General features: G+C 40.4%; 1 protein-coding gene across 2 annotated transcripts in view; it reads right to left on the bottom strand.

Annotated features, from left to right (window-relative positions):
• LOC111863825 overlaps window positions 1-6,555 on the bottom strand; it is a 29,831-nt gene extending 23,276 nt beyond the window's left edge. The window contains exon 1 of one of the 2 annotated variants that reach the window (XM_023850552.2): window positions 6,362-6,555. In XM_023850552.2, coding sequence (XP_023706320.1) covers window positions 6,362-6,443 — 82 coding nt within the window. In that variant the 5' untranslated portion in view covers window positions 6,444-6,555. Of the gene's footprint in view, window positions 1-3,037; window positions 3,406-6,361 lie in introns of those variants that run through there. The other variant, XM_023850553.2, reaches the window with a different exon arrangement.
• Between the last annotated feature and the right edge of the window lie 9,028 nt (window positions 6,556-15,583).

Consider the following 15,583-nt stretch of genomic DNA (forward strand, 5'->3'; position numbering starts at 1 on the left):
TTGGCCAATGCACCAATCAGAGAAGGCATCTTCCCTTCTAAACTAAAGAAATCAGAGACAAATCAATCTACAAAAAATGGGATAAAAGAAGATGCAAATAACTACTGTCCAATTACTCTTATACCTGCCCTTTCAAAAGTTCTGGAAACAGTAATAGCTAATCAATTAATAGCATTTTTAGAAAAACACAATATACTTAATAAATCTCAGTTGGGATTTAGGAAAAATAAAACTACTAATGATGCAATTGCCACAATTATTGAAAACATAACTGAAAGTCTGAATGATAAAATAAAACGCAACTGTGTACTATTAGACTATCAGACTGTATTCAACATAACATTCTCATGGATAAATTATACAAATATGGAGTCCGTGGTATACCACATAAGCTAATCAAATTCTATCTCAGAAACAGAACTCAACACGTAAAAGTAACACACACATAAGGTAATCGTATGAAAGAATATTTGCCAAGTAGCCTCCCAGCGAGATACGGAATCCCCCAGGGATCGGTCCTTGGCCCATTGCTCTTCATCTTGTATATAAACGATATCCCACATCTAACACAAGGCAGATCAGTAATGTATGCTGATGACACATCAATACTGAATGTAGGACAAGATATGAATGAGCTCCAAAACACGACTTCAAATTATATAGGAGTGGTAGAACAATACTTTGAGACAAATAATTTATTTATAAATCCATCTAAAACTCACTATATTCTCTTCCAGACAAAACAATGGAGGCAGGAAAGTAATCTAAAAATCCTAATAAAGAACAGGGAAATATCAAATGTAAAAAGCACAAATTTCCTGGAGGTAGTACCTTGAGCTGGGAATTACATATTGAAAAACCTGAAGTAGAATTAGCCATAACCTGTTCATAATTAACAGGCTATCTAAAATACTCGATTTAAATGAAAGAAGAATGTTGTATTACGGTTTGATCTATCCTCATCTATTTTATGGAATAATAGTATGGGGACATAGTGCTAAGATCCTCATTAGAAGAATTTTTGTACTCCAAAAAAGGGCATATACATTACAGGGCTAAAACATCTGGAATCGTGCAGGGATAGCTTTAGAAATCTACAGATACTAACAGTATACTCACTATACGAGTATATACAACAATCCTATATGTAAAAAAGAAGTGTAACTGCACAGTGAATGAACAAATACATACATATAACACAAGAAATAACAGAGACTATCATATATATGGGCACAACTTAGAACTTTATAATAGTAATCCTTCAGTAGCTGGCTGTATCTTTTACAACAAACTGCCTAACAACATATNTAATAGTATGGGGACATAGTGCTAAGATCCTCATTAGAAGAATTTTTGTACTCCAAAAAAGGGCATATACATTACAGGGCTAAAACATCTGGAATCGTGCAGGGATAGCTTTAGAAATCTACAGATACTAACAGTATACTCACTATACGAGTATATACAACAATCCTATATGTAAAAAAGAAGTGTAACTGCACAGTGAATGAACAAATACATACATATAACACAAGAAATAACAGAGACTATCATATATATGGGCACAACTTAGAACTTTATAATAGTAATCCTTCAGTAGCTGGCTGTATCTTTTACAACAAACTGCCTAACAACATANTAGTATGGGGACATAGTGCTAAGATCCTCATTAGAAGAATTTTTGTACTCCAAAAAAGGGCATATACATTACAGGGCTAAAACATCTGGAATCGTGCAGGGATAGCTTTAGAAATCTACAGATACTAACAGTATACTCACTATACGAGTATATACAACAATCCTATATGTAAAAAAGAAGTGTAACTGCACAGTGAATGAACAAATACATACATATAACACAAGAAATAACAGAGACTATCATATATATGGGCACAACTTAGAACTTTATAATAGTAATCCTTCAGTAGCTGGCTGTATCTTTTACAACAAACTGCCTAACAACATATAAGAAATAGAAAACAAAAATCAGTTCACAAGGGAATTGAAGAAGTTACTTATTCAGAGGTGCTATTACTCAACGGATGACTATTTGAACAATGAATTCTCGAATACTGGCTACTGATATAAGCAGAAGTATACAGTATATAGTGTATAAAATGTTGTATATTTTATATAATTTTTTAGTATTTGTAATTTAGTAATGTATATTAGCTGAAAGACTTGTCCTATATCATCGTATCATGATCTACAGGATTAATAAAAGAATGAATGAATGAATGAATTTAAATATCCAGTTGTGTTACAGATACTTGGTACTCGTATTCTGTCTGGGAACTCTAACTCTGTCCACTTCAATGGATTTACAACTTTCCTTGAAGCACAGCAGGTAGTGAATACTGCATAAGCACATATGGGACAGATGTGAGATATGTACAATTTATCTGGAAAACCTGAAGTTTCGAGACTTCTTGAAAGACCTAGGCATGGATGAAAAGATAATTAAATATATATCTACAAAACTAGGATAATAATGTGTAAAAGCAAGCAAGTAAAGATATCCATGTAACAGGCCGTGGAGGCCCATGTGGTTTAAGATGTTGAGGTTCCCACATTTTCGAAACAATCGGCTCATAGATGATGGTAAGGTTGTCAGTCTTATGCGCCGGCCACCCTTTACCCCCAAGAATATTCCTCGTACTCATTTCTGTTAGAGGTTGAGTCAACCCCAGGCCCATGGTGCGGCTGGAAGGATTAGGTCAACTGAAAAATCCACCTCATCTGGGATTCGATCCCGTGACCTTTCGGCTTGTAGCATAGTACCTCAACCAACTATGCTACCACGTTCCACAAGATAATAATGTGTGTGGAATTAAATTAACTAAGGGCAGAGGCCACTGGTGAGTCCTTGTGGACATGATGCTGGACCTTCGGGTTCCATCTAAATGAGCGACTATCAAATGCTTAAGGATTTGCCAAATGGAGTTGGTTAAGACTGGTATGAAACTTGGTAAAATCTTAAATCTAGTAACTTATTTATATTATTAAAAAAACAGATAAGAGCGCACTTGGGAATTACCATTATTCATCCATTCCCTCATCAACCGTAATGCCATATGCTAGCAATTTCGAGCCAGTAACAAGAATGCCACATCACACAAGACGATTCTAGGTAGCACATCATGAAGGATAAGGTACGAGTACAGTGCGTTCCTCTGCAGTGTCTGCAAATTATATTATATTCTGATGATTCTGCGTCGTGTCGTCTGGTGGAGGCCACTGCCTCGATAAAAGTTGAAGGCATGAGGTTCCTTTCATCTTTAGGATAAGGAATGGAGGCAGCAAGTTCCTTCGAAACGCTGGTAAATATATACCAAACTGAACAGAGTCACTAAATAGAACACACCAATTTTCACAGTCACCCCCGGAAAAGCCTGTCTATTTCCACAGCACGATTCCAAACGTGCAGTGGGGCCAACACAACTGTTTAAGGGGGCTGCGAGGGTTCTTGCCCGGTCGGTAAAGCGGTTGAGGGTTTTAAGCTGACCGATCACCTCCAGCTAGTGTTGACTTTTAATAAAGAATATACCTGTAAGTCCACTCTCACATACATCTTTATAGCGTCGTGCTTGATTAATTGATTCCTCTTCAAACCATAGAAAATTCTGCTTCGTATTCAGTTTTGGGTCTTCCTAACTCTCTACAGCCTTTCGATTCGTAACATACCAATATCCTGGACATACTTCTGAGTCAATACTTGTCACATGCCCGTATTTTTTTTATTGCTAGTGGGGTGGGACTAAGTCCCTTGTACTGCGGCCACTTCTGGCCTATTGTACCAGCCCCAGATGATAGGTGATGGTGATTGTGGAGCAGTTGGTGGGATGAAGATTGGCAGGGGAAACCGAAGTAGTCGGAGAAAACCTGCCCCAGCGCCACTTTGTCCACCACAAATACCACTTGACCAGACCCGGGATCGAACCCGGGCCACCGCGATGGGAAGCCAGCGACTAACCGCTTGAGCTATGGCGCGGCCTATGCCCGTATTAATTCTACTCCTGCTTTTATTTTCTCATTCGGGTTACAAGTACGTATATTTCAGTGTGTATCGGTACCTATCTTTCATTTTAAGAGGGCACTGGTCTTAAAGGTCTCGCCTAATCTTCTGACATTCTAAGAAGTCAAAATTATCTTTCAGCCATATTTTACTAGGAAAATATGTGAATAATATATAGTTGAAATATAAGAGGCCCACTTTCGGGTTCAAGAAGGTAGGTATAACATTTGTACGCACGGCATCAGTTCAAGCAGATAATTTTTGACCATTCTGCATAAATGATCAACAATAACCCACACCATTCGTTACAACTTACGAATATGTAGGATTATACATTTAGAATATTTTGTTGCCAAGGTAAGTTCCGTACACTGTACATTTAACTTTCAACGCATAATGCCAAATTTAATGTGATATAGATCTGAGAACCGTTTATTCTTCTTTCGGCTGTGTGGACCGCATTTTAGAATAATTTCATATTATCAAAGAGTTTACATTGCTATAAAGAAAGCGATTGCATGTTATCAAAAGTCATTAGGAATAAACCTTTTCATCTGTTCGCCTCACATTGGAAGCAATTGCAGAGATGGGGTGGGAATTTCTTCCACACCCCTCCTATAGCCCTGATCTGGTACCCTCCGACTACCATCCTTTCGGATTTGTGAAGGATCAGCTGCGTGGACAATGTTTTGAGACAAGTGAGGCAATTCAGAAAGCAGTGCCTCCGTGTCTTCGGATGGCTGGAATGGAATTTTACAGAAGGGGAATTTTCAAACTCCCAGAACGCTGGGAGAAATCTATACAAAGAAGTGGCGATTATGTGGAACAATAAAGAAAGGTCTGTAGATTGAGATGGTGTATTTGGTTTGTCAATAATAAAGCATGTTACTTTACAAAAAATTGTTGCTCATGACTTTCATTACGACCCTCGTATTTAGGTCAGTGGTTGAATGATAGTGTATAATTCAGTGTCCCGGGAAAATATTTCAGCAAAATACTGACTTCAGGTATTACGCAGGTCTCCGTAAACTTATATTCGCAGACTTGCATGTAGGTTTTCTATAGTTAGACTTAGTTACGTATGATAGAATAACAGGAAGAACAAACTCAGAATATAACGGCAGCCAACAGATCCGTCGAGAATGTGTCGAAGTTCAAACGTGCTATTTGCGACCGGAAGCTCAAATCGGAATCTGATTCATGTAGAATGTTAGATAAAATTCGGGGAATTCTTGACACCATTCAGTTCCGTATATTTATCCTAGTGCCTCCTATCTAAAAACTTAATGATTAACATGTCAAAACTATAACCGTATCTTCTGTGTTTTTAAGAGTATGACACAGAGCATCTTATCTTAGGGAGAGAAAATAAATTACGGATATTGCTGACGGGGTGCTGGTAATATTTGGATGTATGAAACGGAATTAACAAAGTCAAACTCAAAGACAAAGTTACTTTAAGACTGGCGGCTTACCGCCAGTCAGTTCGTCTTGACGCCAATCCTTTGAGGATCATGACCAGAGATTTTTTTAAGGAGGCTGCTTAAGCATTATATTCTAGACAGCGACAGCATCGTTAAATAACGGACTTCAGAAAATGCAAACCAGAATGGGAGGCTGAAGAAAATTGCACCATGAAAAATACAAATGTGAAAATAGAAGAGGGTGCTGAAGACATCTACACCTAGAAAAACATCGAAATTTGTATATTTTGCTCTCTCGTGTCTGTTATTAATTTAATTAAATTAAGAAGGATGAGAGGAGCGGGATATGCAGCACGGATGGGAGAAATAAAAAATAATTGCAGGATTTTATTCGGGCAAGATGAAATGAAAAGACAACTTGGGAGAACTTTGGTAATATCAGTAAATTTAACTTTAAAGTGAATCTAAAAATATTGATATGTTAATGTGGACTGGTTTAGTCTCGTTCACGTCAGAGACCAGAGGCAAGCTCTTGCAATAACGGTAATGACACTTGGGCTCCACAAAAGGCTGCGAACTTCTCAATTGGGTGAGCTACTAATAGCTTAAGAAGAAGCGTCCTCTATGAAAACACAAAAATTAGCGCCCCTCTCTGTACAGCACTTTGCAGTCATAATTTATCTAATTCTTTTATATTTTCACGACAAGGGACTCCTCCTTTCCCGTATCCTAAAAGTGACACCTAATTTAGAAACAACAATACATTATATTTGCTTAGTTCCTGCCACTGTTAAGGATCCCTGCATTTCCGATGAATGAGCTATATTCATTATCCTATACAACATATGGGTTACTATGGACACAGCCATAATGACACATAAAACAACGAGTCTTCAGTTTGACGGGTGTTGCAGTAACTTACCATTGGCTATGTTTGTGTTATCCAGTATTAAGAAAACACTCAAAATTAACGTTTCACTAATTATTATGGTTTTAAAGAACATTGTGTGAAAATCCTTATGTTCAAGGAAACAGATATATATACCACAAATCTCGGAACGTCACTTCAACAGCTTCACGTTCTGGAACAAGTAAGACATGACTATCCACCGTCTATGTCATCACTAACACAGTGGTCATTGTTATCTCCTGAAATCGATAAATTTCTGAAGAACAGAAACAACAATTTTAAACCTTTTGTCTTTTATTATCTTCGCAGATGTCATTTCTTTCGGCTTCTTAATATTTCAATTTACTTATCTGTTTATAGAAAACGTTTTGATCTTGATAATGCGAGTATCAGTGATGATATTATGAAACGTAGGCGTACAGTTTCAGCAATTAACTTTCACAAGCAGAAAACCTCACTGAAGCATTGACTAGGAAAGTTCTCCTTCCGACTTTTGACACACAATAGTGTGATTAATTTAACAATCTGCGTTTGGCTATAAATCCTGTAATTCAGAATAAACCTTATACGTCATTCTAACAACTGGGCTAACTAATTTTCTCAGTGGCGGATTTAAGGTTCACGGAACCTTTTCGGAAGGACGTTTTTGGGCCCTATCTGATATAATGAAATGATTTATACAAATGTAAAGATAATTTTTCAAAATCTTACTGAAAACTATAACAGCAAATTTATGGGAAAATATTAAAACCTTAAAAAAAAAAGAAAGAAAAACAGTCCTAGCTCAAGAGTAATATTAAGTGCATAAATTAATAAACAAAAAGAGTTGCCTTTAGTGAGACTTACTTGTTCAGCTGTAATTTCATACCAACTTTCTTCTTCTTCTACTACTACTTCTTCAAGGGTATATGCAATTGGCCTGTTTCCGACTTCAAGAAAATGTATCCTCCCATCTAGCTAGCTATGGGTCGCTCGTCAGATGCAGGCAGACATGTAGGGCTGGTATTCCGAATACGCTCTGAAAGTTTGGAAGCAGCGAGGTGGCAACCACTTGGATTTTTCAATTTACCTAATTCTTCCAGCCGCATTATGGCCCTCGGGTCGACTCAGCGTCTAACAGAAATGAGTACCAGGAATCTTCCTGGGGGCTTACAACCTGACCGCCATCTGTGAGCCGATTGTCTAGAAAATGTGGGAGCCTCGACGTCTCACAATTCTATGGGCCTCAACGGCCTATTACAGGGATAGCTTTACCTTACCATATTCTTGCACGGCGCTCGTAACGAGACCAGGGAACTACTGGCAATCTTCATCCCAATTTTTACACTCAAATTGTGCTGAACAAGGAGAAGAGAATAAGAAACTTCAGACATCTTTAATGAAATTTACACTGCTTTCCACAAAGCCTGTGATTTCCCCATTGAAATAAAACAACATAAACATATTTATATTTTGTAGGTAGTCCAGACACACAATAATAATATATAACTTAAAATAATTATTAACAAAAAAAATGCGTACGCTGCATTACTAAGGGCTTACATTACAGTCATAAATGCCGAGTGCAATGTAAGCTGGAGAATAGCTTTCCTTCCGTGTTTTTCTTTTTACTTCTCAAAAATGAAGCAGCACATGTAGCAGGCATATCATAACACTATCACTAGACCATATCCACGACTGAAATACTCGTAATAGTTTAAAATCAAATGGACAAAAGGGGATTTGCTATTTTCGAAACGTATAGCCGGAAACAGGAAATCACTCATAAGCCGCCAACAATCACGCCGAATTCCATAAGAGTACGATAGGGGTAATTTCATTAAATATGTCAAATTCTAAGACTGCATAATCTTACGACATCTAGACTGCATAATTACTGATAACTGGACTACTTCTTGTGGATTTCATAAGGTAAATATATATACCGAATTTCATCTGTTGGTAGTTCTGTTTTCGAGCACTCTTAAATTCCGAGTGAACCATTTTGAGTGTTTTATTCACGACTTCGATAGGTGCCGGCTACTTTGGGAACCATTGCATTAAGCAACACCATAGAGCGATGGTAAAATTTATAATTTAACAAAACGTTTGGAAGGGAAGCCTTCAGAATTCGGGGCCCTAAGAGGCCGTTTGGGCCAAGTAACGGTAAATCCGCCGCTGAATTCTGTACCACAGTCTTGCTTATCTTATCACAGATATATGATACAAGTACTATACACTCTTCGATAATATTGGCAGGCAGATATTAATGCTTGTCAATATCGCTCAGTTCTGCTGTTAATGAATCTGTTAACGTGGAACCTAATTCTAGTGTGCATTAAGGCTGCATTTCCTACATTTTGGAAACGCTTACTATCTTAGTCGTCATTTAGAATCGACCAATCGTTAGACCCGTGTTATAATTATCACCAGGGAAATCTTTAAATAATGCTTATTGTTGAATTAATAACCCAATCTGTAACACTTCTCACACAAAAGAGAAGAAAGAAACTTGAAAGGCCAGTCATGAAGGACTAACGGAAACTTAAAAATTCTTATTGTTATTATTCTTATTCACCTCCACCGTCTCCTTCTGCCAATTCACGGATTTAGTGTTGACCTGTTCCGAGACTATAGAAATTGCTCTACCACTTCTTGGTCTTCCAATGTCCTGCATTTCAATAGGGCGATACAAATATGCTTGCCACGGCAAACGTTCAGGAGGCGCCCTTTCTACATGATCATAACATTTCCTTCGATATTCTTGTGCCTCTTCCCTTTTTTGAGTTTCTAAATTTTTCTCATATCGGTAATTCAATTTTCGAACATCCTAATTGCCCCTGAAGGAATCACCAGCGTCTTGAAGGGTAAGATCGTTGATGGAGCTGCTATATTTGGGTTGTACGATCAAAATCCTTGGTGCATTATTACCCCGCCGAGAGGGCTGCCTCCTTCGCTCAATCTGCCGCTTCAGTTCCCCATTTCTCGCCTTCGTGATCGTTGAGGTCTTAACCCAAAACGGTTGCTGCCTCTCCTAACTTGCAGTCCCGAAGCTGTTACTTCCTGTAACCTTTGGTTGGGTCCCTTATGACGCATTACCTCCCGGGGCCAGCAGGACCTGGAGTTAACCCAGACAGGGACACTACCATCCGAAGTCTATCTCCAAAAAGAGCTCATACTGGCTATCAAGGCTACTGGCTATCTTCAATATGACAGAAATTGTAAAACATTGCACGCAAATTACAGTCACAACCTGAAACTAAGTACATGCTGTACTGATAACACAAGAAGGATACTGGAGGTTTGATATAGACCGGTTCCATAGCGTACAACACGCACCGTGAAAGTTAAATAATCCTGGAAATGAGATTTAGATTTCAGTTCAGGGGATATATTTATTTTCGCGGCTCCTAAATAGTAAGTCGGAGAAAATGCGGAAAAAAAATAAATAACAGGAAAAAAGGTACTACTTAAACATTTTGATAATCATTGAGGAGTGTAATATAAGTTCCAGACAAAATGAATTACCAAATTATAAGCTTGTGAGAAAAATTAAGAAACAAAAGTCGCAATTGTATTGAACTGACAACTCCATGGAGCGGAGTTCATCTTGAGAAGCTTATGGTTACTTGCTCAATCCAGCTGGTCAAGACATGTCCACACTTTCTTGGAACCCGAAATTTCATTACTGTGCTCCACTGGTCCAAATCCTGAGCAAGATGAATGAGTTCCACATGCTCACAACCTGTTTCAATATTAGCTTCCCATCTATGATTTGGTCCTCCTTTCAGATTTTCTAGCTATATAGTAATTATTGTATGCGTTTCTCATCTTCCCAGTCCTACTACTCGTACATGGCCCGCCCGTCTCATATTTCTTGGTTTTGACGCTAACAATACTTCATAAAGAGCATAGTTTATGGAATTACTTAGCACGCAGTTTTTTCCATCTCCCTGTAATGTCCTCGTCCTTTCTTGCCCTTAAGTACAACTATTCCCCTCAGCACTTTGATATTCTCTTAGTGTAAAAGGCCAGCGTTCACACCCATATAAAACAAGAATTTATTACAGTTTCGTATATTTTAGTTTTCAGACATTTCTATATAAGATGGATAGAAGAAAACTGTGTCGATTTTAATATAAAGAGATAGGAATCAAATTCAGAAGAATTGTGGAACCAAATTATAAAGTGCAACGTATTAATATGTATTTTATCGGTAATAAACACGGTCCAGCTGGGATTACATATCTTTTCACCATTGCTGTTATATTGATTAAACTAAAGAAGTGGAACTTGGATCCACTGTTTGATTGATATAAAATTACGTTTTACAGATAAAAACTAGCCCCAGCTTCGAAGAAAGGCGGATGAAGAAAAATCATACCACGAGATATGAGGATGTATGACAGATAGGTAGCTGACGTCACTTTAGAGTGAAAAGGCGTTAACCATTAGCCTTTCCAAAGTGTAACAGGAAAGGCATAGGTATACAACTTAATTGTGCAATATCTGACACTTCGGTGTTTGGTCTTCAATTATTGAAGATATGATAAAATAACGATAAAAGTAAATGATCCTCTGAAAGACTTTATTTTCGCGGGAAAAAAACTATGCGATCTAGCAAAAAGAGCGAAAGAAACTTTGGGCCTACAGTGTCGATGGCAAAGGTTGATTTGTGCTAATTTGTTTAGCTCTCCTGATGTGGCAGCCTTTGTCACTATGCAACCAGCAGCCATGCACCGTCGGCTTGTGGCATTGGCTCACAGAGGACGAGACACGACTTAAAATGCGAAATTATTTGTGGGTCAATTTTAAGGCATTTTTTCTTATTGCTAATGGGGTGGGACTAAGTCCCTTGTACTGCGGTCACTTCTGATAGGTGAGGGTGATTGTGGAGCAATTGGTGGAATGAAGATTGGCAGAGGAAACTTAAGTACTCGGAGAAAACCTGCCCCAGCGCCACTTTGCCCACCACAAATCCCACTTGATCAGACCCGGGATCGAACCCGGGCCGTCGCGTTGGGAAGCAAGCGACTAACCGCTTGAGCTATGGAGCCGAAAATTTTAAGGTTTGGTCCAAATTTTGAAACATTCAAAATTCTCAAATTATTTATTATTTCAAATTAATTTGTCATAAAATAAGTTAATCAGATCAATTGATCGTGTTCACATGTACGATAGTTTTAAAGGTAAATTTGCCCCTATGCTTACCCAATTAAACGCAAGGCCATGAAGACATGTGGGGGAGTGAATGTATAGATTCACTTTTTTTTAACCTCGGTACTATTTGGAATTGAGCAGTTAGCTTGAAGCCCGAGTCGCTTTACCCCGAGGGAAGGAGCCCTCTGTACCAATTGCATAGGAGGCTGGGTGGGTCCCTCAGCCGATCTGGAAGACGTGGAGAAAAGAATATTCCTGACCCTACCAAAACTCTAACTCCGAGCCCTCGGTCGTCCAGCCCGTAGCAAGTGGCTGTACCGACTGCTTTATCCCGGCTCCTAGACCACCACTGGGGGAAATGAGACTATCAAAGAAGACAGCCTAAATACTTGCCAGGATATCCGAGTGTCCGGAATATACTTACAGTTATGTGGCTGTATGCTGTACCTGACACTGCTTGTCTTATATCACACCGCAAATGTTCACTTTGATATTAGAGGGGGCAACTCTAAATTAATCATGCAATGTTCCTCCGAAAACCCGCTCCTCGATTCTGGTTACCACCCGCTCACACCCACAACCCACCATCTTGTGGTCAGGTGTCCAAATGCATTAGTAAAGTTCTTAATAAATTTGGTTCATATTTCCTTATTAAGTTCTCCTAAAATGTTATAGCCGGTCACGGTAGCCGAGCAGTCTAAGGCATGTACTGTCTTCGCTCGCTTGGAAACCGGAATCGTGGGTTCGAATCCCACTCAGGGCTGGATGTTTAGTTTGTGTGTGTGCGTTTTTCTGTGTTTGTGTATAGGTAGAGGCCTTACGACGAGCTGATCACCCGCCCAAGTAGTCCTACCGAATGTGTAAGATCTAGAAAAACTGAAGTGAACGGAGAAGTTCATGGAGGTGGGCCTAGACCCACTGGGGCTGTAGTGCCAAGGAAAAAAAAAATGTTATAATTTGAAATCACAGTTAATGAAGGCCAATCAAGTAGCGTGATAATATCTGATCTAAGGAGCGTGTAAAATGCGTATCTGCTAGATTTTTAACGCGTATTAAGGATCGCGTATACATGCAGTTCTATCGGAAGCTGATGACCTTGCAAACGATTCCACAAATGCGACTGAGATTACGTTCAATGATGAAGCTTCCTGTATCGCTTTAGATTAGAATACGAATGACAAATCTCTTTATCTATGGTTCTACAGTCCTTTTGTTGAACCTTGGCCGCCTTCTCAGTTTCTTAATCCTATAAACAGTTGGTAGGACTCCTTGGACGAGGGATCAGCCCGTCGCAAGACCGCTACCTATACACAGAATAAACGCAAAGAGATATCAATGACTTGAGTGAGATTCGAACCTACGATCTCAGCGAATGAAGACAGTTCATGCCTTAGACTGCGCTGTCACTGTGATCAACAATTTGTTACTAAAAAAAATTAATTCCGTGGCTTTGGTCCGCAAGCGAAGTATACCGACCGAGCGACCAACGCTTGTCGGCGAAGTTAGTGCCAACTTTAGCGGTTAGAGGGTGTCGCCTGGTCAGCGCAACGAATCCCAAAGGCCGTTAATTTCTGTTTTCTAGACGGGAGCCCCTATTTCCTTGAAATAGCTCCTCGATTATCCTCACGGGGCTGAGTGGACCCCGTTCCAGACCCACTACTTCTCAGAAAATCTGGAAACGCCAGGAATCGAACCCGGCACCTCTGGATCTTTAGCCAGGAACTCTGACCACTAGGCCACAGAGCCGATCGGCAATTTGTTACTAAACTAGCAAAAATAATTTGACACTATAAATCTACTCTACAGAGTATGGGGGTACACGGTAGCGTAGTTGGTTGAGGCACTATGCTACAAGCCGGAAGGTCTCGGGTTCAAGTCCCGATGAGGTCATTGGATTTTTTTTCAGTTTACCTAATCCTTCCGGCCGCACTATAGCCCTGGGGTCGAAGCAGCCTCTAACAGAAATGAGTAAAGCCCGCCCGGCGCGTAAGGCTGACAACCTTACCGCCATCTTTGAGCCGATTGTCTATCAGTGCTTCTCAACCGCCGGGGCCGCGGCCCAGTAGTCATCAGATCGATCATTCGAGGAAAAAATTTTGTGGTGTTCGTTCTTTCTATAGCGATTCCGGGAGATTGTCTGTTTGACACAGGTAATTCAGAGCATCGGATGTGCTGTAGTGTGCGGTTGGAAAGTGGTGGAATTTACATTCGGAGGTTCATCGACTGATTGTTTGTTCGACTATTGGTGGTGTTCGATCAGTGTAAAGGAGACATTTGCTGGTAGTTGTGCGTGCTCTTACTGATCAGCTCTGAAATGTTACAGTCCTTGTTTGTAAAAATTCTTAGATTTTGCTTGAGGCTTGTGTTTCGTGGCGTGCCGTGCCAGACATGGCGGGCGCCTCGGTGCCTGGCTACCATGCATTCTGGGCAGAAAGAAGAGCCTCACTACAGGCAGAATATAAGGAAAACGTGAAGCAATATCCTGAAGCAGATGAACATTACAGGAGACTGTACAAAATCATTTGTGACATTGAGGATGTGGCCAGCTTCACACCCGCCACAACTGGGGAAAGTGTTGAGTGGGCGGCAATAGTAAATGCCGCTGAAGAAAACAGAGAGAGCTATTGCAAGGCTCTCAAGGGCAAGATTTTGTTCAGTGCTCTGTATGGGACCTATACAGTGACACTGAACGATCTGAAGTCCCTGGTGAAGGCCAGAACCTCGGAGACAACGAAAACTCCGACGAAGCCCTCCCAAGACTTCAAAGAGGTCCGAAGGCGAAAACGGCAAAGCACAACAGAGTCCGCCTCGACTTCAAAGAAGGCAGCGGCTGCCGCAGGAAACACCCAGACGATAGAGGTGCCTAACCGTAACTACTTTGCTCCTTTCAGGGTGACATCAATGGACACCGACACTGCTGGTGCCGGAGCCACTGCGCTGGAGGTGGAAAAATCAGGTAAAGCGGGCAGGCCGCCCCCAATAAACCTCATTCAGCTATAAAAGCAACTAAAAAATGTGGTCAAAGGTGACTTTGAGTTCCGTAATACCAGAAACGGGACCATAGTCATCACTAAAAGCATAGCGGACTTCGAAGCCGTCAAGATCCATCTATCCCAAAATAAACTTTCCTATTATACCTTCTTTCCTAAGTCTGAAAAAACCCATTAAGGCTGTAATCCATCACCTCCCTCACAATACCCTGGCGGAGGATATTTCTGATGGATTGGTGACCCTTGGATTTGATGTGGTTAGCGTCAAACAGATGACAAATACTTGAGGGTCGCCTTCAGAAGAAAGGATAACCAGAAACCTTCCCATCTTCCTTATAACCCTATCCTGGATGGCAAAATCACAACAAATCTTCAAACTACAAAGCTTTTGCCACATTTCCATCCGGGTTGAGGCATATAGAGCACAGAGTGGCCTTACGCAGTGTCACAGCTGCCAACAATTTGGCCACGTCTGAGCTAATTGTAAGCAACCTCCCCGTTGCATGTGGTGCAGGGGTGGTCACCTGCACAAAGAGTGCCCTGAGAAACAGAACGCTGCTTCCACTCCAGCTTGGTGCTACTTCCAATTGAAGGAGGGAGAGAAGCTCCATCCCGCCAACTATCGGGGCTGCAGAGGAAGAACTCGCAGAGGGCACCCAAAACCACAATGGAAAGAGTGTTCTCCTCGAATATCGTTACCCCTGGAGTCTCCTTCGCAGCAGCACTCAGAGGCAGCATATTGCAGGAGCAGTGACCTCAGACTTGCCAAGTTCCAGTGGCAGTTGCATCAGAAGCCACGAAACCGAGCATCCCAGTCCTTGTACAGGAACAAAAAACAGGTCAGTCAGCTCAGGCTACTCATGTAAACAGTCAATCTCTCGACAATATGTTGAGAGTAGTGATTGTAGTACAGCAAATTATGACAGAGGTCAGTGGTGCAGTGTCCGAGGACAAAATAATGGCCATAACTAAAATTGTTCTAAGCCTCATGAAACAAAATGGCGACTAGAGTTCATAGGCCCCTCAAAGTCATAGTCATAGACAAGTCCATTTATGTTCCACTCTCTTATCTGTCATCTAAGAGCTGGTATAACAGCCCCATTTG

Source organism: Cryptotermes secundus, unplaced genomic scaffold (assembly GCF_002891405.2).
Source record: "Cryptotermes secundus unplaced genomic scaffold, Csec_1.0 scaffold1695, whole genome shotgun sequence".
In the NCBI taxonomy this organism is placed as follows: Eukaryota; Metazoa; Arthropoda; class Insecta; order Blattodea; family Kalotermitidae; genus Cryptotermes; species Cryptotermes secundus.